General features: G+C 39.1%; 2 protein-coding genes and 1 long non-coding RNA gene across 4 annotated transcripts in view; 2 read left to right on the top strand and 1 right to left on the bottom strand.

Annotated features, from left to right (window-relative positions):
• The window catches only part of FANCL (FA complementation group L), a 30,926-nt gene extending 15,290 nt beyond the window's left edge, over nt 1-15,636 (top strand). Inside the window, exons 7-14 of the mRNA XM_055815940.1 lie at nt 2,595-2,663; nt 10,396-10,546; nt 12,316-12,399; nt 13,012-13,057; nt 13,140-13,221; nt 14,017-14,133; nt 14,439-14,510; nt 14,929-15,636. Of these exons, the coding sequence (XP_055671915.1) occupies nt 2,595-2,663; nt 10,396-10,546; nt 12,316-12,399; nt 13,012-13,057; nt 13,140-13,221; nt 14,017-14,133; nt 14,439-14,510; nt 14,929-14,964 (657 nt within the window). The 3' untranslated portion in view covers nt 14,965-15,636. The remainder of the gene's footprint in view (nt 1-2,594; nt 2,664-10,395; nt 10,547-12,315; nt 12,400-13,011; nt 13,058-13,139; nt 13,222-14,016; nt 14,134-14,438; nt 14,511-14,928) is intronic.
• VRK2 (VRK serine/threonine kinase 2) overlaps nt 14,574-26,293 on the bottom strand; it is a 46,379-nt gene continuing 34,659 nt past the window's right edge. For both annotated transcript variants that reach the window (XM_027788451.2, XM_055815939.1), the window contains 5 exons: nt 25,004-25,062; nt 22,995-23,176; nt 18,774-18,947; nt 18,288-18,464; nt 14,574-15,268 (listed from right to left, as the gene is read on the bottom strand). In XM_027788451.2, coding sequence (XP_027644252.1) covers nt 15,026-15,268; nt 18,288-18,464; nt 18,774-18,947; nt 22,995-23,176; nt 25,004-25,062 — 835 coding nt within the window. In that variant the 3' untranslated portion in view covers nt 14,574-15,025. The remainder of the gene's footprint in view (nt 15,269-18,287; nt 18,465-18,773; nt 18,948-22,994; nt 23,177-25,003; nt 25,063-26,293) is intronic.
• LOC114012519 (uncharacterized) lies at nt 18,413-25,119 on the top strand. Its single transcript, XR_008749120.1, has 4 exons — nt 18,413-18,530; nt 19,242-19,334; nt 24,346-24,622; nt 24,965-25,119. It is a non-coding gene; the product is annotated as an uncharacterized LOC114012519 (long non-coding RNA).

The raw sequence follows: 26,293 nt of genomic DNA, 5'->3' as shown, positions 1-26,293 counted from the left end.
TTAGCCAAATCACGTGCTACACAGTTTTGACTTTGGTAAATGATAAAGTTTAAACTTCATAAAAGGATACATTGTTCAATGCTCACATTAAATTTTGTGAAATAGTTTTCCAGTTTATTTGGTTGAAAATGCCTGGTCCAGAGATCTTTATCCGTTCTTTGTTTAAACAAACAACTAGAGAAGTTTTCTGAAAACAAAGCATGCATCTTTGCAAGTATAACAAACACAATGGGTTTCATTTATCAGATTTCATTTTGTATTGCATGTGAAATGGGTTGGGTGCTTGTCATTTCAGATCCCAAGAATTCAAATAGGCCACTGCAAGAATTTGCATGCCATGTAGTAGTAATCAAGGTGCTATTATCTGAATGATTTGGCAAGGGTTATGAAAATATTTTTTCTAGGTAAAGATAGCTGCATGCGCAAAGATACAAATATTTCATTTAATGCTTGCTTAAATTGTTCTAAATAATAGGATAATTTATTGCATATACATTTGAATGTAACTAATAACACGTGATATCATTGATATGCTCTGGAATAGTGTTTTAAAATACTGTCTCCTGGGGAATCACTCACCTTTTATTTGTATAGGATTTCACTGCGCAAGGTCTAAAAACATTACGTACATATGTATAGAATCATTGTTGCATAGTTCTTGGCAATTATCTGGTGCACAGTACAATACTGGGGTCTAAAGAAAATTTGACTAAAAATGAAGGGGAAAAGTGCTGTAGGTTTTTTGGTTTGGGGGTGGGGATGGGGGTTAAGTAATACAAAGTTAGTAGAATCTGTTTGCAAGCACTTATTCCAAGGCATTCTACAAAAGGCTGCATAAAATGAATTTACTTACCAAGAAAGTAAACATATAATTGGCTAGTGCTGTTGGGATTTAAATGAGGTAGTCCTAAAACCAGTCCTATGGAAAAATTGTTCTGACTTAGTTTGTTCTAGGCATACTTTTATACACTGAAAACAGGTTTGCGTCTATGCAAGCATTGAAGTATTTAATGAAAAATAATACTTACAATACAAAACCAATAGCACTACAATGCCTACAGTACACGAACAGTAACACTATAATAAAAGAAATCATAACAGCTTTTGTGGATGTACATTTGTAAGTTGTAACTGCCTCCTGTCCAGATTAGTTGCTTCCCTTCTCTTGGTCTGTCACTGTTACTTGTCTTCCACCAAATTGATAAAATGGTGAAGCACAAGATACTCAAGTTGTAGGAGTTGCCTTCAGAAATTGGATACCTACAGAAACCACAAATGAAAGCAAATTAAAAGGCAAGTTGAAACAAATTTATGTGAAATCCATTAATCCACTAGATCGTTATTAAAATCAGAGCAATGAAGAATGGGTACGCTAGGGAAGCTGTATCTCTTTTTTGCTCTTTGCCATAGAGAACAATTTGAAACTAATTACTGTAGAATTACATTTTACATAAATAAAGACACATTTCAAAAATTCTTATCAATTGATTGACAGACATTTGATAGGTAGGGACAGTGTCTGTGTCTTCTGTGTCTAGAGGTTTACATTGGATGGAGAATGGTTATGGGAAGCAGCACAGCTAAACTTCTACTTTGTCTATAGCTCTTTTTAATTCTGTGAGGAAGCTGGGACTTTTTTTTGTATGTCTCCCCAAATAAGACTGTGTGTAACATTTTCTTGTGTTGGCAGTTGATACAATAATAATATAATTTCTATAACTGCTGTGTACATCACTGTTAGAATTTGAAAGGTTGCATAGGACTAAAGGAGGCAGATTCTCAGGTGAATAAAATTTTGGATAGGTGCTCTTAAAAAACATACAGTTCATTTGTAATTAGATGTTTCTTTCCGTTTCTACTTTATTTTTCAGAAAATACAGTTTTTTTCCACAGATCTCATATTGGGTGCTAAACATCAAAAGATTTACAAGTGTAATGAATAGTCAGTGGTTATCTTTTGAGTTCTCAAACTTTTATAACTTCAGTTTCCTTAATACAGCTGGTTTTTTCTTTTCCTTGTTGGTACCTTTTCATTCGGGGCAGGGAGTTGTTTTAATTTTGCGCGTGTGTTCATTCATCTCTTTCTAAATAGTTATGTACTTTGATTACTTCCTCTTTCAAAAAACAAAAAAATGTTGCCAATCAGAGCAAATAGTCTGGTTTAAATGAAAATTAGTTCTTGACTCATGAAGGGTTTATTGGAATTTTTTTGTTTTTAATAGTTTTTAAACTTTCCTATTCAGTACAGGTAACTGAGGAGAAATAGTTTTAAAATATTTGTTGGTTTTTTGTCTTAAGTTCTTTTTTAATGTGTCTTTGTTAACACTGAACACAGAAAACTGATTTTCTTGCCTTTACTAAAATTTGATATATAAGAACTCTTTACAGTAGATTTCTTCTTTAAATGATAATTAACATTCATAACTATTTATGAAAATGCTTTACATAGTGTTTCCTCTAAGAGCCAAGTTCTCAAGATGCTTGAAGTGCTCGTATTTCGTTATCAAATTTGGCAGCTGAGTATTGGTCTGATTTCAAATTATTTAAAAAAAATAAAAAGAAAAGAAAAACTGTATTTCCTTTCTTTTTCTCAGTATCCATCAGAACCACCGGATTGCCTTGTGGATTTTCCTGTTCAGTTTGCTATTTCTTGGATGCCACAGGTAAACTGCTGTACTATACATCTTTTTTTAATAACTAGAGATACCTGTGCAATACGAAGGTGGTAATGAGGGGTTGGACTTCTATTTATTAACTCCAACTTTTTTCCCCTCTGTGCATTTTACTGTTACACGTGCTTAAGTAAATGTTATGATGAAGTTTTAAATATTTTCCTTCACATATAGATAGACTTTGCGTGTTGTATGCTTTGCAGTCATACTGGCTGTTTTTTTCTTAAGCTGTTCATACAGCTGAAATATCTTTTAGAATTATATTGGGAAAATAAATGCATGAGAAATGATTATCTAACAGAAAAGAAGCACTCTCTAAAGTTGACAGACACAAAAAAAAAAAGAGGTCTCCCCTAGATGGTTATCATGTATAGTTTTCATAACAAAACTTCTGTGGTTACAATTAAAAGAACAACAGGAAAGAATGTAATTCTGATTTTCTAGTTTAACTGGTATTGTTAATAGAAAGAACTAAGAGCCGTTGTCTTTTTTTCAGTCTCTTGCATTATTTCATGTATCTTTTTTTTTTCCTTAATAGAGCATGTGTACTTGATTAAATGGATTTAAATGTGACCACTTAGATGTAAGTTAATTTGAATTGTCTCTAGAAAATAGTTGATGTTTAATTTCATTTAATTCAGGAAAATAGATTTTACATAAATGATTGCATTTCATAATTCTAACTCTCGCGAGGATTTCTACCCATCAATAAAGCCTGTCTTTGCGATACTAAATTTACATAGGGAACGTGGCTGAAAGGTTGCAGCAGAAGGATTTTAAGACAGACGCATGATTTTGACTGCAAAGCTCAGGGTTCTGTGTGTCACCCTAGATCCTATAATATGAGATCATGAGGAAATAACTGCAAGAATGGACCACTGGAAATGAAAAATATATTTAGTATCACATGAAATTTTCAGTTTTGATCCTCTGGTATGGTTTGGAACAATTTGAACAGATACTGTTTCTCCCTTAAATTAACTGGTTTCCATATACTACAGTCAGGATTTCAAGTACTGTTTCTAACCTCAAACTTTATGCATAATTTTAATAGTATTTTCTTAATTTTACAGCCTTGCAATTTCTGTTGCCTCAAATTAACAACATTTCAAATATCCTTGACAGTCATTGCTTTTCTGTGTTTACTGTTAGTAATTTTATAGCTACTAGCTGGACTTATGTTTTAATAAAACGTTCTTGAAAAACATGCTGTGAATCAGCTGCCTTTGACAAGTTAAAGATGGGAGCGAATTTATTAATATTGACACTACAACCAAGTTAAAAAATTACTATTAAAAATATGACATTCTTAAAACATTTTTACATTTAGAATTACCTATGGACTGTTTGAAAACATGAACAATAGACATTTGGTTGTAACGGAAAACCTTGTTTTGAAATCATGTGATACTAATTCTACTGTAATACTGAACCAAATACCAGCAACTTGTGTGTTGTGCTCACAGAAATGCTTTAGTTGTACAGTCTTTTTTGAAAATGGACCTTATCTGTGTGGGTGACATGAACCTAACACTTCTGGGTAAAACTGTGTGTAGTGATTCTGCAAATTGTGTTTATTATGAAAATGCATGGAAAGCACTGCAGTGAGCAGCCTTCATGCCGTGGTAAAATAGGGGTTAAGCTTCGATCATGCTGAAGCACCACTGGTAGCGGAATTTAGCAGGTCCTAAAGTGGTTGAAAATTTTGGTTCATAAAAGGGAAAAAGAACATGCTGTACCTATTTTCTAGTAAAATAACATGAAGTTTTCATATGACAGGTCTTGAATTTTAATATTTGCTGGTCATTTTTAGTGTAGAAACTGACAAGGCTTAACTAAATGTGCACAGTTGCACTATTAGAATATAAACTCCTATGCAAGAAAATATGAATAGATTTCAGGTGATTGTATTTTTTTTATTTCCCCCACCCCCATGTGTGTGCTGTTGCCTATTTCAGTGCTCATGGACTTTAAACTTGAGGGGTTGTTGGGCTGTTGTGTTGGTTCCCCCCCCTTCCCCCCCCCACCCCCCCCCGGTATAATAATAGACATGGCTTTATGGCATCCATATTAAAAATGGGTAATTTTCCTTATGGTCCCTGTCTTCCTGCTGGGTTGATAATGTTTTGATGTATTTTTCTTTTGCTCTGATGAGAGGTCTGCTGCTGCTGCTCTGACATATTCATTTGGATGAATAATTATAACTTGCACAATGTCAAGCTGAAGATGGTAGGGTTTTGTGCGTCATGACAAGCCTAGTAGCCAGTGCAGGTGTCTCACAGCATGATCAGCAACAGCCAGTGTATTCTGGCTCAGAGGAGACATTTTAGAGTAGTAAGAAATCAGCACCAAGGGCAATGCTGCTGCTGCTGCTGCTACTGTTACAAGTGCCAAATAAATGCAGAGTGCTTCTCAATGACAAGTGCAAGAACATCTACTTATTTCGGTTATATTCTTTTTCTAAATAACCAGATAAATGTGCTGTCTCCACATTTTAGCATACACTGTAAGTATAGTTCTGCCGTTTCAGTGCATCTATTCTGCTGCCCTCGCATCAGGGTATTGTTTCTGTGCTGACCACTGCCCACCTGGTTGGCTACATGAAGGTCATGAGAGTGGAAATTAATGACTAATGAGGTCATGCAGCCAGCCAACAATGAAACAGTAGTACAAGATTTAGAAGATACAGTGGTATGAATGAGATTATTCTTTAGTTATTTTGATGAAAACACAATAAAATGCATCATAATTGTGCTTTTTCTTAGAGCTTCACAGACACCAGCTTTATATGCATCTATAAATACAAAAAATGGAGGTGGTTGACAAGACACTTTATAAAGATTTCAGAGTGTTGTGTCTCAGTTTGATTTGTGCTAAGGAGGGGGAGAATTGTTAGAGTACTCTTCATGACAAATAAACAGTTTCTAAACAAATCTAAAGAATCATAAATTATTTAGGTGATACAGGTGATCCATTTTCCATCTTAACAACTATGCGCTTTATTAAATTGTGTTCTGTCTACAAATTCATAAAGGGCAAGCACATAACTGCACCTAGAATTTAGGCTGCTGTACCTTTTCCATTAGGATGCTTTTCAGTTGTGTTAAGTTGGGTTAAGCAAATTCTTTGTTATTTTTTTTAAAGGAAAAAAACCTGATCTTTCATCAGTTGTGCTGTATTTACCTTAATTAGAACTTTCTTACTACTGTTCAATTAATATTTAGTTCATCCAGGATTTAGGGCAGGTGTTTGAAATTTGGCAGAACACCAATATAGGCATGTAGCACTTCTTCAAAGTAACTGGAAGGTTTCATGGATTTTATGGCAGGCACCGACAGACTTAGGACTTCATTCTTCCCAGCCTCTATGGCTCTAGAAATAAGAACCAGGAGTAGAGTGACTTTTTTTTTCCATTCCTTCTTATATCTTTAATTGAAGGAAAGAGTGTATGGGTAATAGGGCTGAAATCGGGGAAAGTGTTTGAACTAGAATAAAGTAAAAAAAAAAAGGGGGGGGGGGGGGGGGGGGAAGAATTGGCCTGAGGAGCTACCAGTGATGAGACAGAGATGAGGGTGTGGAGGATAGAAATGGAAACACAAGTTGCAAAACTACACGAGAGTCTTTCCTGGTAGAAGAGAAGGTATGTGCCACTAGGAAATGGGTAGGTCCAGAATATCTGATTTTCACAGACCGAAGTGTGTGCTTCATCTCCTACCAGTGTTGAAATGAATGGAGGATACATAGTCTGATAGCACAAAGGTAATGTTCGGGTCAAAGTTTTCTAAAACTTCCGGAGAATCACCGAAGTTGATATGTTTACATGTCTGTCATGTCTGTTTCCTGTAAAATAACCAATTTAACCCAGTCTCTACACACACCTGTTTCGGAAGTTAAGATCACAGAATCATGCCCTGCAAATTAACATTTCCTTGCTGTTCAGTCCAAAGGAGACTGTTGGTATAGCTTGTATCAGTGTATGTCAGGTGTTTGCCACGTAGAGCCTTGAACAACTAGGACTTTGAGGCTGAATATATGCTTTGTTGAGAGAGAGAACAGTGCCAGAAGTCACTTACAGTGACTTTCACAAGTCATTCCTAAGTAGTCTGTTTTCTACACTCACAACTTGAAATTTGAAAGATCTGGAGAAGTGTTTAGTGTTTAAAGCTTTAACTATGGTCACAGGAGGTGATGCTCTGATAAAAACAGTCCTCTAGCCAGATGAAAGGATCGCAAGCTGAGTATCCCAAACTAACATTTTCTCTTGTTTTTCCATATGAAAACTCAGAGTGAGGCCATCTATTCTGAAAATATATTTTGATGATAAGCTCAATAATATTTTTGGGCTGCTCAGTTGCGGTGGTGGTCATTATAGAGAGCTGAAGGGAATGGGATCATTAAATCATGCAGCGTAGCTCTGTCAAAAACTTACCAAGCTCCCACTTGCAAGTAGTGAGGTGACCGGGCAGTGTCAGGTGTTCTCGGACCTCAGGCTGTAAGGGACAGCAAGTGAGCTCCAACTGCTGACTTTGTAGGAACTCAGATTTGATGGGTCCTTTAACGAGCCTGAGCTCTAGGTCTTATCTCCTACGGCTGCTGTAGTGTAGATAATAGTAGTTAAGAATCACATCTCCTCTTACACTGCTTTGCTAGTCTAAACCAGTAAAAGTTTTTTGGCCTTGTCTAATGGTAGACTCCCCATTCCTCATCTTAGAAGCTTCTGTCGCAGCTGTGGTTGGTCTGCTTGAGGAGGTCTGGTCAGAATCATGCGCAGTGTTTCAGGTCGGACCGCGCCCTCCCTGCTGCCTCCTGCACAAGATCAAGTTAGAAAAGACGGTGGTTCCCAGCTCAAAACCCCCGCGTTAAAGTGCTGTGACTGCTCTAGTCCTAGCATTTCCTTACCTCGTTACTACTCGTATGGGCAGCTGATGTCGCGGTCTTCAGTAGTCGGAAATAAAATGCAAGGTTCATATTATATGTTAAAAACACCTTCATTTTGTTTTAGGTTGTTGTGAAGGATTAAATGGACACAGTGGTCTTTGGTTTTATAATGTGTGTTTTTTTTCTGATGAGCATGGAAACCTAACGGATACAGAGGATGGAGTAACCGGTTTGGTTTTGCAAGTGCTGTTCAGAGTCAAGGCAGCCAGCGATAAGATCCAGGACTACGAACATCTTCTTTTCCAAAGAATCATTGGCATATTTCATGCAAATTCTAACGCATTTGTACCAAAGTGATCAAGAAACAAAGAGTTTATGCTGTTTGACATTGTTAGCAACTATCTGGGTGTAGCGTAGACAAACAAAAAAAGCATGACGGCAGTCTTTTAGAGAAGCGTTGGGCAATGACCAAAAATTAGTTGGTTATTAAAATAAAAAGGGATGTTATAGTTTCCATGGTTTGCATGACAAGCATGCGGTGTATGTAAATAGCTAGAGATGCATTTATGTATATAGCAGGAGACAGCTGGCAACATCAGTGAAGCATGCAAATAAGATCAAATGAACAGTACGTTTAAAAAAAAAAAGATTTAACTACCTTTTTAAGGAACATCATTGAAAAATTACAATTAGTATTAAAATTAATTGGATTTTAAAACTTATCTGTGGGTTATAATCCCTTGATGTTTCTTTTTTCTAGTGAAACCCTTTGAATTCCCGGAAGATAAAGATAAAAATGATTATTAGAGGATTTATCTGTATGTGATATAGAAAAATGTAAAAAATCAAAATGGAAAGCAACTGTTGCAAGTACCAGAAAATTATGCTATTAATTTAAGTGTCATCAGAGCACAAAAGATCACATTTCAGGACTGTGTGGAAATTATTAAAATACTGGAAATAATAGTACTTAAGATGAAGATATTATACTCTAAGATGTGGTTAAGTGACTGACACTATTATATCACTTCAGGTATTATGAAAGTAACAAAATGCTTTTAAAGATAATAAGCGTTACATTTTGAGATTGGCAGTATTCACACTTTTCTGCTTAAGTGCTTTCCTACTTTAATATAATCTAATAACAGCGGGGAAAAGGTAGCATTTTATTTCTGAGCTACACTGTTTCTTTCTAAAATACGTATGTGTAAAATGTAAAAACTTATTACATGTAAAAATCATGTTTCTTCATCTGAGAATGTTAATGTAATTTGCTTCTTTTTGTCCAGGTGAGGAGGAAGGAACATAATTACTAAACATTAGAGGAAACCATTCCACATGTATTTCGTGTTATTTACAGAAAAATGCCTCTTGAAGAAGTGAACCTTCTTAAGGAAGGTTTTTCTTTTCGATCCCAAGAACTTGTTCCTGGGCCAAAAGATACCTGAAACCTGGCCCGTGTTACATCTTTCTTTGTTTTTCAAAGCGTACTTCACAATCTCTTTATCCGAACTGAAGTCTGGTTAGTTCTCTCCTGTCTGTCCTGCTTTTGACTCGTGCATTTAATTATTCAGTTGTGTTCTGCGGAAATGATTTCAGAGTACCCTTTGGTGCTCCCAAATGATTCCTCTTCTTCCACTCGTGAGTTTCCTGTTGCTGAACAATTTGAGCAAGCAAGTTATGAGAAAGTCTCCAAAACTCTTCCCCCCCGGCCCCCTTTGGTCTCCCTTCACTGCCGCCTTTGTGGTTTCTTGACACCTTCACTTTTTTCCTGCCATAGATCACTCCTCCCCACGAAGCCCTGTTCTGACTGCTCCGTGTTCTCCTACTTGGCTGTTCATGACACTTCCCAGTTCCTCCACCGATTCCCTCTTGGGTCAGGCCCAAAGCCCCTGTGGGGCGCTACTCCAGACAGAACTGGCCTCTCTCCTTTTCGTGCATTCTCCATTTTCTTTTGGTTCCCTACATTTGTGTTTTGTACCCTCTGGACATCTGCATGTGGAAGGGCTTTAACTTGACTGCTGACTCTTTTCTCTACTTGAACTAGTCTTTCCCTGTAGAACTAGTAACTTATTTTGTGCTCACAGATGATTTTAAAAAAGACTTCTTTTGCGTTGCTGTTCTGTATGTTGTCCTGTATAATGAAAGATTTTTTCTGATTCCATCTAATCCACTCTCAAATACTGAAATCCCTTGAGTGTAATCCTCTGATTATTAGATGGCTTCTCCTTCTCTTGCGGTATTTGCATGGTTTGAAATCTAATGTTAAGTACCTGTTTTTATACTGCTCAATTTTGAGATAATTATGGCATGTGGTAGGCTATCTTTCTTTAGAGTTGTTAAAAAATAAATAAGCTACTTTAGTTATGTGGATATTTCTGTGTATTTGTATTTGGTGCCACTGCCGTGGGGCTCAGCCAAAGTAGAGACAAAATCTTAAAATGTTAGAAGTTTGATAGTAGATAAATGATTTTTCCTTTCATTTTACAGTAGTTGTTACAAGTTACAATGCAGGTTAATAATTGTTACCAGTTTTCAGGGAAGTTTTCTGAAAAGGAGTATATAAAACACCATCAAACGCAGGTATGATGTACGTATATCACAACATGTTAGAACTATCAGGATTAAGAGTACTTATTTGTACTCTGCGTGTAGCTATTCTCTCGTTGGGTTGCTTCAGTGGAAAACCCCTGAGGTTCAATGTTTTAAGCTACTGTGATGCAATCGGATACTAGATTTTAACGCTGCCTATATCACATTGTATCACCTAGTTTGTTTTTTAAATATTCTGTGTGTCTGTAGGTGGAAACTATATGAAATTTGTTTAAACTTCTTCTTTTCTAAGAACTCCTTAGTAGACATTTATAATCAATTCCTGGTGGCATTAGAATCGCTGAAAGAATTCTGGGATGCCATGGATGAAATTGATGAGAAGACATGGGTGCTTGAGCCAGAAAATCCCACCCGGAGCGCTACAAAAAGAAGAATCGCAATAGGTATGAAGAGATTTGAAGGAACACCATGGATTTGAGAAGCAGAACCAAGGGTGCTGTTTTGCTTTGCTTATCTAATCAGATGGTGCTTGTTGCAGTTAGGAAAACGAAAGGTAGCACTGAAAACCAACAAGACGCAACTCTCTTACTTCGTGTATTTATTTTATTTTTTTTTGCGTATATTTTGTGTATCCTCAGAATACTCAGCCTGTTTAGAAAATCAGTTACAACTTTGTGGTGTTCCAGAAAATTGAAGTTGCTGCAGGCAGTTTTTGTGTATTTCTGAACATGTGACTGTCATGAGGACTTGCATAGTAACTCTAGAGAGATCAGTATTTGTAAGAACTCAGCTTAGATGAAGCACTTATCTCCTTCACAAATTCCGGATTTTTTAACAGAGTATTGCTTTAGATTGATCCGGTCCTGGAAGAGTGAAAGGAATGTTAGAGTACAGTCAAAAGTGAGAAGAAAAGGGGGTTAAAAGAGGCAGGTGGAAAGGACAGAGAAATTAAGAGAAGAGAGGAAATTAGAGGCTTACAGTGTTAACCATCTGAAAAAGTACCTAATTCATACGCTGACGTCTGGCATTTTAAGGTCTTAATATATGTAGGGTGAGGAGTCTTGTAATGGTAAAGGAGCAGCTTGCCCCTGTCAGAGGTCAGAAATGCGGGGAACTGTTATCTTTGAGAGAGGAGTTCTGATTTGTAGCTTAAATCCTAAATACCAACAGCGTAATTGCAGAAGTGGGCAAATGTGCAGGGGACCAAAGCAGAGCAGTTGTCCCCAAAACCTGCGGAAGGGCTGATCACCTGCAGAGGGAGGCAGGAAAGGAGCTGGTGGTGCTGAGGCTGCTCCCTCTGCCCCCTTGGCTGGGGTGGAGGGAGGGACAGGACAGAAAAGGTTCAGCAACTGGCTAAAATGCCGTGGGTTGGACAACGCTGCTTTTGTGTGTGTCTGCAGTCAGGATGGCTTTGTCTTGGTCCTGCTGTACTTTGACACAGGCCAATGAAAAGGAAAGAAAAGCCTCAAAAAGCGCCTCACATTAGTTCAGGGGAGGGCAGCCCTGGGCTTTGAGCCCTTTGTTGTCGGTCACAGACAATCTTCGGTTATGACAAAACTTTGATTTCATTCATTCCAGTTTCTTCGAGGAGGGAAAGCCTAACGTACCTCTTAATTACAAAAAGTGTTGGGTATCGCCTGGTTTTGCTGCCAGGTTTTTAACGTACATCCAGAGCAGTTTTGAGCTGTTTACCCCTGATGAAGAGCAGACTTTAGGGGGATGATGGGATGCTTTGCAGAAGGAAATTATTTGCTATTTCAAGAATAATGCCACTGCTCGCTCAGTCCGGGAGCATGCTGTGGAGGGGACTTTGACTTCTTAATATTGTCTTTATGCTTCTCTCAATTGATCTCTACTACCTTTAAAATTTTGCTAGGATTTCAAATGGATTACATCATCTAGCTTGAGTTTGATTGTTCAGAAATAAGTGTTAAGGTTAAGACTAGTCTAAAAGGAAACTCAAGACTGGCAGGTTTTTTAAATCAGTTGCTATTTGTAATTACAGTCCATTGAAATTTGAGTATTTAATCTATACTGATACTTTGTACAATTTATTTGGGTACCTACCAACTTTTTATTATTTATCATAATGAAAACCAGCCTCGATTAACCAATTTAAAAGTGCTTGTAAAAAAAGGTTGATGCTTCCGTTCTCAAATAACTGAGTGCGACAAAAAGCTTCCCCTGTGGCTTAGTTGCTTTCTTGTTGTAGGGAACAATGTCTCGGTGAACGTAGAGGTAGATCCTCGGCATCCAAACATGTTCCCTGAGTGTTATTTTCTTGGAGCAGATCACGGTAAGGCAGCAGACATGCACCGTTTGTTTCTCTTCTAGAATCTGAGCTGTGGTGAGCGTGTGCTGGTGTCAGCGCTGTCAGCTCCTGGGGTACACTTCACTTAGGCAGAGCCAGGAATTCGGCTGAATACATGTGTAGGAGAGTTTTACACAGTAGATGCTGGGGGTTTAACAACCTAAATCCATAGCATGCTGTTTCCCTGTCTGAGTGATGCTATTTTCCAGTGCTTTCCTAGCATAGTTTAGAGGGAACCCTGTGTCCTACAGATGGTAACCCAATCGTGTTTATATTTTTATGTAATTTTCTTTTGAAAAAATAAGAATTTACTACATATGTCCTAATAGCAGGTGGAAATATTTTTTACTCCATGTTCTACAGCTTCTTACCAGTTTTTTAAGGTAACTACGATCACTCTTCAACAGAATAATATTTTAAATATTAGCGTAATGAACTCCTCACAGCTAAAAACCAAGAGCAGTCACTGACTTAAGTACTGTAAATAATTAAAAACTCCCAGCCCATGCCTCCTCCTTGAGTGCTGAAATCTGAGAGGTTGAATTGGGTGGGGAGGATCCTAAGGATGATGTAATTATTGATGTACTTTGTTTGCAGTGGTTAACCCTTTGAGAGTTAAGCTGAACGGCAATATACACTTATGGTAAGCATCCTACAGGCCTGAAACTGAAATGGTATTTGCCGTTCCCAGTGTTGACTTTTTTCTCCCTCTCTCCCATCTGCAGGGATCCAGAAATCAGTTTATTACAGAATTTGAAAGACCTCTTGGAAATTGATTTTCCACCTCGTGCTGCGTTAGAAAAAAGTGTAAGTTGCTTTTTGTTAATGATCAGTCCTTATTTCTGAATACGTAAAACTTAAATGGTCGCTTTATAACTGCCAGCAGAAATAAGAGACTTGGAAGAGAGGTAATTGGATTAATATATTGTCATAGGGACTTCTGAACTTCAAGCAACAATTGTCAGAGCTTGTTAACCTTTGATTAGAGGTGCACACTTTCCTGTGGCCTTCATAGCAGTAAGGCGATTAATAACAGGCTTCACTATTAAAAGGGAAGGAGGAAGTTCCAGAGTAGCTAATGAGATGTGGAAAATCCAAACATTCTGTTATGGATGTTGATGACTTAAGTTCTAATTAGGTAGAGCTGCTTAGAGGGGACAAGAGGCCATCCAAATACTGATGCATTTCAAACAAACTCGGAATTAATTTTTGACAATGCTGTAACACTGGATTACTAGCTTCGCTTTCACTTGTGAAATTTTTAAATTAATATCTGACGGAGGTCTTGCGTCTAATGTCCAACTGTAATGACAAATCATTGTGTTTAATAAAAAGGAAACAATGGGGCCCAAGAGCATGAAAATGCTTGTCAAACCAGATGCAATTTGGTGAGAGGATAAAATATAACAGAGTGTAAAGCCTGGAACATCTGGCAACTAATCTCACTCTTTATGCCATAATGGCATAAACATATATATTGAAGGCAAAAATATTTAGTAACTCCAAGTAACAAAAAATGCAAAAGCAAAGACAAATAGTTGAACGTGGTTTCTGTGCTACCAGCCCTGCCGCGCTGTAAGCTAAACCGTGTTGTGTTTTAAGGATTTTGCTAAGGACTGTGGAATCTGCTACGCCTATCGCCTCAACGGCAGCGCTCCCGATCAAGTGTGTGATGATCCCCGATGTGGACAACCCTTTCACCAGGCTTGCCTGTTTGAGGTAAAGTCATTAGCAGGGCCAACTTTGGTTTTTCCAGAAAATCAGCGTTGCCCGCTTAAATTGCAGATGAAGCAAAATCCTTTAAGGGTGCTGCAGCAGTCACCGTGCTTCCTCTTGTCTTCTGACCCCAATTCACACAGAAGCTCGCAGTGGAAGGGAACCCACCTCCCTCTGCGTGTACACAGACTGATGTGACCCACGCCACTGCCAGATGTTGATCTTTTGAAAACCACCTGGGAGAACAGATTGTTCTTAAATTCAGTACGAAATGAATGTGAATTTTAATCCACTTCCTTCTATTCCAGTGGCTACAAGGTCTTCCTTCAAGCAGGCAGAGTTTTAACGTCATCTTTGGTGAATGCCCGTATTGTAACAAGGTAAGGAAAGCCAGCGACAATGATTGTAACAGTTTTTAAAAAAAAAAAAACAGAATTTGAGGCTACTATCTTCCCTTTAAATGTTGGAATTAAAAAGAGGAAGACTTTAAATTCCCATGCATTTAATGCATCAGTATTTAACTAAAGTTTTCTGAAACAGTGTAAAGATGGCTGCATGCCAGTTATCCACGTACTGGTGTCCATGTAACTAAATTATACTTTTTTAATATTGTAGCAAAGGTCCAGTTAAAAAAAAATAAAAATGAATCCAAACATTTGTAATACAAAACTGCCTTGTACAAATAGCTTACTCAATGCTTATGTATGCACTACACATCTGGGAAATTTAAGAGAACTTGCCTGTAAGAGATAGGTATTGACAGTCTTGTTTACAAAAAAAATAATAATCTTTTTCAAGCCCCTGACACTGAAATCTTCAACGAAGAAACTCTGAGAAAAAACCTGCGTGCTGGGAACACCGCTGCACTTACACTGAAGGCGTGGACACAGTGACATCAAAGCAAATACAAGGAAAGTAGTATTAGTGGCAGAAGTACAAGTATAGCTATACTGTAGTGGTATGTTTCATCAGTAAATGCAAGCCTAAATAGGAGAGCGAGAGAAGGACGGATGATGTCAGAACTGGTTTCTTCTAATGATCCTGGATGATCTGTAGCTAAGGGTTGATCTTGTTTCTTTTGGGGTTCTAAGAATGTTCCTGGGGGGTTGAATGGTGGTGGTTCTCTTGCAGCGTCTTTCTGCAGGGGAAAAAAAATAGTAATAATGAACTTAATATTGAATAACTAAGATGTGAATTGGAAAAACAGAGATATCAGAGATGACATCTAGGTATTTAAGTTATCCTAGAGAGAAAGCCATACAAAACTTACCAAGTCTTAGCTCTGGCACGTGTGTGTGTACATACCTCTCCCTCTCTGGGATAAGCAGGTATAAGTATATTGTATACAGTAAGTGTATAACATTAGGTATGATTAAACACCTAAAGAGACATACTCTTCATTGCTGAAGTCAACAGCTGAAATTCTTCTATAACTTGTTTCAAAAAATGTTAATTTTAGAAGTCTTTATGTGTTCTTGCCAGTAAAGTTTCAGCCTGGAAACCCTAGACATTACTCTGGAGTTTGATTTGCCATTTTAGTTTGTACAAGTTTTTGCATTTCACCGTGATTGATCACAGACAGCAGCAATGTGCTAGTAGCCGGGGTTTGTTGTGGCTGGACGGGGCGGGTGTAGGGCTCCAGCAGCACTGTCATCCTCACCTTACCTTGCTGGTCTCCATCTCTGAAAGGAATCCCCAAACACTACCAATCTGTTTCTCATATATTCAGGGCTTGACCGTATTTTCCACTGTCTCTTAGAAAAAAATGTCACTTTTGGCTTCCTTTCTGTGCCCCCATTCACAGGCTGTTACGCTTTACAGTATGTCCCACTCAATTTCAACCCTAGTAGTATCGTTTTCTTGGAGAAAACTAATAACCTAAATTGTAGTTCCTTGTCTGTCTTCCTGTTTTATTCCTCTTTCAAATTAGTGACAGGCATGCCTGTTTCTTTGCTCTTGATTACATATGGGCCCCATCTGATAGAAAGGTGCTGTTCTGTCCGCCACAAAGGCAGCTCAGAGGGTTTTCTTCTCTGCTTTTTGTTGTTTCGATAGTATTTTCTAGATGTTACTTCTTTCTCTCTTCCCAGTTTATTAGCAGTCCTGTCTCTCACACACATCCTGCTCCCATCAGCCAGGTGTTCCCCTTCCAGCATAAAAATGTTTCTCCTTTTAATTTATACCTGAAGTGTAACTGCTTTCCAGGAGCATCTCACTGCGCCAGCCCGCTCGTTCGTTCATTGTCCCAGCCAATTGATGTTTTTTCTGAATTTACTTCCCCAAAAGACAAACCAAGGAGCAAGAACCTTCCCTCCTAGTTCTGTATTCGGACCCTTAACGGCCTCTTCTGTTAACAACAACAGGGTGGCCATCCCGGCCAGGTGACGGGGAGGTGACCACAGTTAACTGCTCCAGGCAGCTGCCTAACCAAAGTGCTTGGAACCGCGCTCGGGAGAACGCGTGGCAGTCTCACACCACTCCAGTTCCCCCCCAAACCGCTGGGGTTTTTCCCCGCTTTTGTGCCTGAAGAATCCTCCCGAATTTTCATAACCTTAGTACTCTAAAATTTCCAAGTTATAGTTTGTGTGTGTATATATATAAATACATATAATAATAATTTCTAAAATATACAGCTTTCCTTTACCAGTCTCCTAAATTATGTGAAAGGGAGTGAGAGGAAGTCTGCAAAATGGAACGAATACAATCCTGCCTTTTTTCCTTCTCTGGTTTCTCGTTTGAATATCTTAAATGTTATCTGACACCTGTTTTAGCTCTCCCCTGTTAACACAGGATACTCCACCAAACTAACAGTGCTGCAGCTATGCAGAATAATCATATTGGAATAGCAGCTCTTTCTTTAAAGAGACCAAATGAAAACACAAATATAATCTAAATACCAGACCGGTAATTGGTCCCTGTTTTATAAAAATGTAATTTTCCTTTCCTCCTCCAAAAAGGAAGTAAACACAGATCCCCAAGTTACTCTCTGGTGTCAAGATCTATACTCCACCCTGTGCACTTGCTGTTCACGTGAACAGGGGAAGTTACTCCAGCATGATTCCTCCCCTCCCCCCCCCCCCCCCCATCATGTTGGAAACCTAAATGTGGCTCTCTTTCCATAGCTACTTCTTTCTTACGACTGCAGTTGCTTTTACACAAAATACACAGGAAGGAGGTGATTTACTGTTCAGTGGTTTGTGGGGGGTTTTTTTGCTAATATATTTTAAATTTTACATTTGAGGACTAGGAAGTGGTGCTGGAATATCTTCATGTTGCAAAGCTGTATTTGCTACTTAGAGTCACTGAGGACTCCCGAGACGCATCAGAGGCTGTCTACCTTGCCGTCAGCCAAACATCACCAAAAATTGTTCTGCTCACCACTTTACTGCCTGATGCTCTCAGGTACAGCTGTGCTTTTTCTGCTTTACTCTCCTAGCTTGTACCGGAGTCTCCAGGCAGTGATCAGCAGACTGCTTGAATCAAAGAATTTTGGATTAATTATAAAGCTGTCTTTAAAGCTGCGTTTTTGTGTTTATTAGAAATTGTCCTCATTTACAGAGTTATTTTTTTATATGAAAGAAAAACGGTAGAATCTCTTTGTTGAAACACACTTAAAACTCCACAGAAAAGGAGCACAGAGTGATTACTAAGATGTATTTTACTCTGCATTATTTTTACTAAAACCTTGATTAATTTTTTCATCAATTTTTTAATGTACAGTTGAAGAGTAAGACTGAATACATTCATTCAACCCTTTTATGCAGTAAATTACCAATAATATTTGACATGATTTAACTATTGAAATCCTCAGATTAAAAGGTGAGAATTTAAGAACTTTATAATTAAAGAGTGCTATTTCCCACTATGTAGAAAAGGAAACTACTGAAGTTAAGTTTCTACCAGGAAAACAGTGGGGTCCACAAAGGGAGTTGTCATTTCCCAACACTGATCTGCCCACCAGTGCCGTACTCAAAACGCAGGGCTTTACTGCTAAACCGTAAAGAACCTGAAGTGCTGGTTTGCTAAGACCATGAGCAGGCAAGCATCTAGTCTGCATACACTTAGTTCAGGCTTTGTTTTATTTTAAAAACTTCTTTTTGGGAAAGCTGATGCTTTCAGAGGGTGCCAGGACTCTTCTCATGTAAAACCAGCCTCACCTTTTGTGGGCGGTCGGGCTCCTGAACCGCAGTGTAAAAGTCAACGGGCTTCTCTTGTGGCTGGAGCTGCCGGCGGGTTACCCGAGTGTGGGGCCTGCTGAGGCAGGTGTGTCCTTCCTCTTCCACCTTGCTTGGCTTCTGTTGCAGCGGTTTCGGTGAAGGCTTCGGGAAGTGAACCTGTTAATGGAGAGACAGTAAGCTGGGATGCTGCAGAGAAACCAGTAACGTTCAAGATAATCACAGGTACCGTCGCGATAGGTGGGCCTGTCAGGTCTGAGGCAGGAAAGGGCAGTGCCCTCTTTGCACTTGCTCCCTGCCCTTACAAGAAACTCGTTGAGTTTTATGTTTGGAGTAATAGGAGCCTGTAAGCACATGCCAGCTTTGGAGTTTGTGAGGTAGTGTTTGCTTTTTTCAAAAGGCAGACGGTGAGCTAAGAGAGCAAACTCCCAGGAGGTGCCATGCGTTCCTGCAGTGCCCGGCCCTCACCTGCTGAGGCTCTGTGTGGGGAAGCATCCTGTTTAATTTACTTGGCTTTTCTTCATCTTGGAGTTGTTTGCCTGTGGCCCTGGTACAGGCGTTGTTGTGACAGATGTATTCTTCACCTTCTGCCGCCTTTTGCTTCTGCTGAACTGGTTTTGGCATAGGCTTTGGTATGCAAACCTGTTGATGTACAATGAGCAATTTTGTTAGTTAAAAAAAAGTATTTCAAAAAGAAAAATGTTCCATCTCCAGTACAGAGAGCAGAGAATGAGAGTAAGCTTTTATGTTTCTCAAAAGAATTGTTTTCAGCATTTTAATTATTAATAAATGTCATCTTCAAACAGTACAAAGTTAGAGCTGTGCTGTATTTGGGAAGTATCCTATAAAATTAACTTCAGTTATACATTTCAAAACGTTCACTAATAACCTGTAGCGGGAACGATGCCAGTAAGTCACTGTTCGTTTCATTACAAGTAGAGCCGAGTGCATTTTGTATCACTGGACCGAGTCAAATGCCAAACTCTCAAGGAAGATAATCACCGAGTCTTGTGACTCTGGTAGTCTAATGTAAGTGTTAAGGCTTATATTCTTTTACAGTCTTCTAAAAGGTAAACAGGCAATACACGGGGAGTAGTTGCATGAGTTAATGCAAGTTTTTTTCAGCGCTGCTCCAAGCACTACGTATCAAATGATGTCTGGGTTTGGCTTTTGTAACTTGGAAGACAAACGTAGCCCAAACACAGGCTGTATGCCACATGCCTTTGGTACTTCTGGCACACTAATAACTCTGTAACTGTAATGTTTGCATATGGTCCTCTACGCAGCAGCTGCATCTGAATATAGCAGCTAAAAAAGAAATAATGGGCTGCTTTTTTATACTGCAAATTAAATACAGGAGATAGAAACTGCACAAACTAAATACCGCTGAAATTGCCAGGAGGCACTTCGTACATTGTTTAAACCAAAACACCTTTTAAGAATGTAATCCATAGTTAAGTTCTGTGAAAATTACTAATGCTTAGAAAGGTAAAGGTGTATCTGTTCTGAACAGCAACGCCAAGTAGTTTCAGTCAGTCTGCCTCAGGACGTAACACTCTCGAGAGCCCTGAGAAGTGGAGCTGCACAGGGGAGGCTCAGTGCTTACCCCAGTGCGGGGGCCCGAGCTGTTTTCTCTGCACCACAGCACCGCACAGCGCCACACAGCGAACTCTGCCATCTGCACAACATACGCGTGCCTTAACTGACTGCATCGCTTTCAAAACCGGACTTAGCAGCACTTGTGAAAATACTTACTTTTATGCCTAACAATTACCATACTCCATACGATGAAAAAACTACAGTGATGTAATTATCTAATATAAAATCTACAAAGCCTAGCAAGTCATCAGCTAGCCTCGCCATACTTCACTTGGCCCTACCACTAGCACTTTGGCTGTAGTGTAGGTGAAAAAGCTGAAAATAGTTATCCAGTGCTAAAAACTGGGGTGAGCAAATTTGAGAATCAACACAATATTTTATCACCTCTGTTAGTTGTGGAATTGAAACAAAGAACCAGGATGTTCAATTCAAAGCCACTGTTACGCTTTTTATGTCATTGCAAGATTAGTACTATGCAGGGACCCACATCTTCAAATTCACATTCCGTAGCAATTCCTCTTCACATCACGAAGCTTCAAGGAGCTAGCGTTACAGGAGCCCCTGGCTGGTACTTACGGGTGTCCACTGGTCTTCAGTAGTAGTTCAGAAGTAGTTAATTCAGAAAGGAATTAACCCAAACCCCCCTCTTTCCTGTGTACCAAACTGGTACAGGTGGAATCAAACAGGTCACGTGGAGTCAGATTCTGCTTATAAGCAAGAAGTGAGGAGACAGTGGCTTGTGTGTAGTGGCTCCCACTATTCTCAGGTTGCCTCTTTAATGGGAGGAGTGTTTGGTGAATAAAAGGAGAGGTGGAAAGGGAATACAGAGATGAAAAGATCCAGACCTAGGATAACTACTGACAGTGCCGTGAAGAGATGCAGTGGGAAGTGCCTGTCTGTCATCGAACACTTTGTCAGGACTGTAACACCAAAGTGCACCAGGCCTTGAATGTCCTCCACAGCTGCTAACCACGGGCTGAAAAATCAGATTTTCTGAAAATAGCAGTACATTTACAGAAAGTTCCATTACCTGCTCTCTCTACTTCTATTTAAGTACTCCTTAACTCCTTTGAATAACCCTAGAAATTTCCTTTCTGCAGCTGTTTTGCAGCGATTATTACAGGGAACGTGTGCGCATAAGCAGCAGAACTGGCTGAAGAAACATAAGTAAAAAATAGGTGATCATGGGAGCAGTGCTCGTATTCTTACTGTTCAAGAAGCAAGACACTCAACGCTAAAAATTTCTCTGAAAAAGTGATGACAGGTGCCAAGATTTAGTAATATGCAGACATGCTCTCTCTCTCTCTGATCTTGTTCTTGGCCATCAAAACCAATTCTGCTTAGTCCTACGGCACGAGAGTGGCGATAACTGACACTCCTCATTCATGGATTTTTCAGTGGGGTTGTGCACTTGCAAATAGCAAGTGCTACAGCAGCTTTTACAGCTTGGAAGGTCAGGATCATCTTTTATGCCAGTATACTGTCAAGTCTTAGGCCAGGCAAGAAGAAGAAGAAAATAGATTTACTATTCAGTATCTGAGTCTAAGAAATCAAAGACTCTTGTCAACCAGAGATCCAACAAGATCAGCTGGAGATCAGTTAACAGCTAACTCGTATTTCAATTCAGTTCAGAAAACAGTACAAAGTTAAAAAAAGCTGTTCAAATCAGTGAGGAAAAAGCGGTCACCATCATAGCAAAATAAGTACTGTCACTGAAATAGCTTTTGGGCTGGTTAGAAGAAAAAAGTGTGATAAAAACAGTAAAGTCAATAAAATTGCTAAAATAAGTATCTGTAATTACCAAGATCAAAACCCAGCGCCTTTTTATTAAACATGAACTTTTGTTCTGCCTTCCATAATACGTAAATAGTGCTGACAATTGGTTTGTGAGGCACTTGCTACAATAAAATGTAATTGTATCATGAGAGAAAGGTGACAATCAGGAGATCATGAAAAAATTACATATTCTCACTGGTGGTTAATTAGCCATGCAAAACCCCCTCAAACAGATATTCTCTTCTATTAGGAATGATTACTATGCAGGCCTACAGATGTCAATACCACAGTCATTCAAATACTTCTTTCCCTACTAATTGAAGGTTGTAAAGCTCTGGTGCCAAGGTTTTGCTTCCAAAGAGCTAATTTATGACTAGAAGGATATTTTATGTCTTCAGTTGCAGCAGCTACAAAACTCAGCAAATCAGAACCATCTGTGCACTGATACTTGAATCACCATTCATCTAGCAGCCTATCAGTCACATTAGTTTGCATCCTGCATTCTTGGCTCACGTACACTTACGATGGTCCAAAGTTCACCAGAAATATTAAAAATGAATGGTACCCTGACCCTGCCTTATTGCACAGGCACCAGGGACAGAAACGGGGCTTTTGCATACGGGGAGTTTCGAGGCAGAGCTGTGGGAGGACTGACATTTCACAGCGAGTCCAGTAAGACTGCTAACTGCCTCAATCTCCACTTATCAAAACATGGGTTTATTAGCTGTATAGTTTCAGACTTAAAAGTGAAATAGGAAAATACAACACGATCGCTGTCACTTTTAAAAAATTCTGTGTTAGCGCATCACATAGCACCGTGTGCCAGTAACACTGATAAATCCCAGAATAACAACTCCTCCACATTAGTGGCTGCAGGAGTATAAAGGCAAATGACAAAGAACAGTTTGAAAGCGAGAAAATGAATTAAATGCTTTCACTAATAAAGGTAACTTTGCTTTTAATCTGGAACGAAGGAAAAACCTGGCATTCAGGCTCGTCTTCAAGATGTTAGTGAACAAAGTCCTTGACTTCCCCATTATTCCTGAAAGTAAATCATTCTCCTCAGACCTACCACTTTGAAGTGAGAGGCTGTAGGTCAAAAGGACTCATGACAGTTCTTCCTCCTTAAGGGTTGACATCCCACTTTTTTGCAAAGGCAGGGGAAACAGGAATTAACAAACATGGTGTATTTAAGGCAAAAGAACTGCTGTGTCAGTCTCATTTTGAGATCTAAAACTATTTCCTCTTCTACAAAAGAAAAGGCAACAACCAAGCAGAAGATGTCAGAAATAAAATCAGAACTGTCTGTCTTACTTTTGACGTTTTGGCAGCACGGTGGTTTCGTGTGCACGCTGCAGCGGAAAATTCCAGAGGGCCATCGTAGCGAGTTCCACTTGACTCCAGTCCATCCAGCAGGATTTTCTTGAGCACTTGATACTTTGGCTTCTCATCATAAGCTAAGCCACACACACATGCCAAAAACTTGGATACTTCACCTGCAGAGCATATTTTAATGCAAATTTCACTTGGTGTAGACCTAGAACTTCAGAAAGAATTTAATTCCAAAATGGATGCCAATACAACATTGCCAGACGAGATGACACAATTTCAGCTGAAGACACACTCAAAACACAGAACTGACAATATCTTGTCCTTTTGAGATGAGAAAAGGAAAAGATTGACTTGGATAAACAAGCAAACCCTTAAGTGCTGTCTCTCATTACAGACATGCACTAATTCGTGCAGTACCAAAAGCTAGCGAAGTATAAAAATTAATCAAAATACTTTATCAACAAATACTGATAGCTCTGTGCAAGACAGAAGTATTTTCTATTTGACAGATCATAATACCCCTTTAAATACTAACTACTCTCAACAACACTATTTTAATCTGCACAGATGTTATATTTTCAATGCTTTGGGAAAAAGCATCTTTTTTTTTTTTCTTTTTCACCTGTAATACTTGGGCAAATACTGGTTTTGAGATTGCATCCTAAACCAGTCTTAAGAGCAGTATTATTTTGCTATCATTATTCATTGGTTCTAGAAGCAGGGAAACCACTGAATGGGCAGAAATAATGCTGTTAGGAAAAACATATGAGGGGGATAAAACTTTTCAGTTGAAGACCCAAGTGCATCCTAAAACTGGAGTACTACACCAGATTAGCATCTGGTAAAATCCCAGGAGTAAATATTTATTAAATATGTATACACATCACGAATATATTCTATGTAATACATAATGCATTCCAATAATTCCAATACCTAAATGCTATGAAAATAAGTGAATAAATCAGAAATAGATACTGACCTTTGAAGGAAGTTTGGTGTTTTCCCTGGCTTACTTTTGTATTTCGGTGAAGAAACATACATATGACAAGACAAACCGTCCATTCATTTGCTTTTTTAAAGTCCGAATACTAAGCACTAAACCTCTTGTAGGCAGTTGCCTACTGTTGCCATACTAACAGCCACTTCTGTTGCTAAGATAGGCACTGCTTCCTAACACCTTGGATTACATACGGCTAAGATCCCTTATGTCACTATGTGGCATACATCACAGATGAGACCGATCAAGATTTTTATGCTACCACACACCAGGGTTGAAAATTTAGCCCTCAATGTCTGTTTCATCTACTTAGTGCTTGTTTACGGGATAATGCAGGAAAGCAGCAGAAAAAGAGTTCCTGCAATAAAAGCATGAAGTATCCCGAGTATCCTGTATCGGTGAGCATCAAGAATCATTTATTACAGAGTGACCAGCATCCGACAGCATCCAGAAGTTTACTTTCTGCCCTTGCAGCAAACAAGCCTTTGAGCTAAAAGTGATGAAAATATAATAAACTTGTACATGAAGGGCCTGATCCAGTTCCACTGAAGTCAGAAACATTAGTTCAATTAAATCGCACCCTGAATTAACGAGCGTGACGTATCACCTAATGGTGAGTATTACAGAACTACTGCATTATCAGCTAAATGCAGATATTGCAGATTGAATTATTCTGTGGGATAGGTATGCATAAGGGTATTATCCACTGTATTTTCACACAGGCTTGACTTCAAGGGGTTAATTCAAAGATGACTTCTGTTTGCACACTATAGTTTGCCCTTAGACCTGAGCCCCATCACACTGCATGGACTCAGGCCCGGTGAAGGCATCTGCCTTAAGGTGCAAAACTTAGCAGTTGCATTTAATTCTTAACGACTTTGTTAAATTTGTGTTACTTTTACTTATCTTCTGCTTCCCCAAACAGAGTGAGACATTAAGTATTTTTTGTTAACAGGCTGAACAGCTATGCGTTACATAGTGCAAGTACACTTACTACAGCTGCTTCCAGAAGAATCCCATTCCATCACTGAATCTGGGAGCTCATCCATAAGTCTGAAAAAACATGAGAGTGCAACAATTTAATGTGGTTTTGGAGCAGGTGATTCTTCAACTGGGATTTAGGAAGACAGCAAGTCTCAATTCCAAAGGGAGTGGACCTCCGGGATAGCTAATGATTCACAGGACTGCTTTTAAAACAAAATCTTTTCTTACCAGCTACATTTTTAACTCTTTGGAGACTGCCAATTGCACCAAGACCAGGCTTTCAGCTAAGACTGCACTTTAAGTTTTTCTTTGCAAAAAAAAAGAAAAATCCTTTGAAATGAAATGGCTTGTTCTGATTTCAGCTTAATGATTAATATTTGTATTTCGGAATTTATGAAGCAGTTCTGGCCTGCCTACTGGTAGCTTAGCATCAGGTTCTTTTTGCCATGTAGCTCACGGGCAGCTGGGTGATGGCTGTCAAAATTACAAGCAGGCACAGCAGGATCAAAAGGGGAGGGAGGTTAAATGACCTAAAGTCCCATGCACTTCATAAACTGAAAGGCAGGGGCCACAGGTGTACTTTCTGTCTATCCAGACACATAAATACCAAAGGACGCTGGAGCTCAGAACTGATGACACCCTAAAATCAGATGAAGTAAGGCCGGCTCTGATCTTCATGCAGGCATGAACCAGGATGATTTCCTAGCACCTGTAGGAACCTGCAGCTGCACAAGCCCCCTTGCCCTGAGTAAGTGAAATCCATTAGTTCGGTCTAGCTGTTAATATTGTTAAAGAATCAATTTTTTGGTTTTTTTGTTTAAAGGACCCATAAAGCTCCACCAGTAATAGGATATGTTCTCAAATGCATAAAGTTAGGGTACGCAAACGAATAACCTTCAATTCAGTGATTTGTTGTTTAGTATCAGAAATAAGGGAAATGAAACATATACACATAAACATTCCTGTAATCTATCTTCAATTCCAATTCTGATGGAGTCTCTCCTCCAGTTATGGCATGGCACAAACATTTCAAAATTAAAACATACCAGCAGTCCTTCAGCATCCCCTTACCAGTGGCCAGAGCTTTGGCAGAGTTGCCTCATTGCCCCAGCATTACTGGGCATGAAAGACTATAAGCTGGTAGTGAAGAGATGAGAGGATGAGGGTTGGAGTTTCTGCTCCAGCTGCTGCCTTCCAGCTGCACCCCACCTTCCGGGGCCAGCTCCTTCTTCCTCACCATCACAGGCTGCAGCCAAGGACTGGCACACTCACAAGCGATTCAGCTCTGCTGCTTAACATA

Source organism: Falco peregrinus, chromosome 11 (genome assembly GCF_023634155.1).
Source record: "Falco peregrinus isolate bFalPer1 chromosome 11, bFalPer1.pri, whole genome shotgun sequence".
Classification (NCBI taxonomy): domain Eukaryota; kingdom Metazoa; phylum Chordata; class Aves; order Falconiformes; family Falconidae; genus Falco; species Falco peregrinus.
The sequence above is the reverse complement of the archived record's forward strand: the minus strand, read 5'-3'. Positions and strand labels throughout refer to the sequence as shown.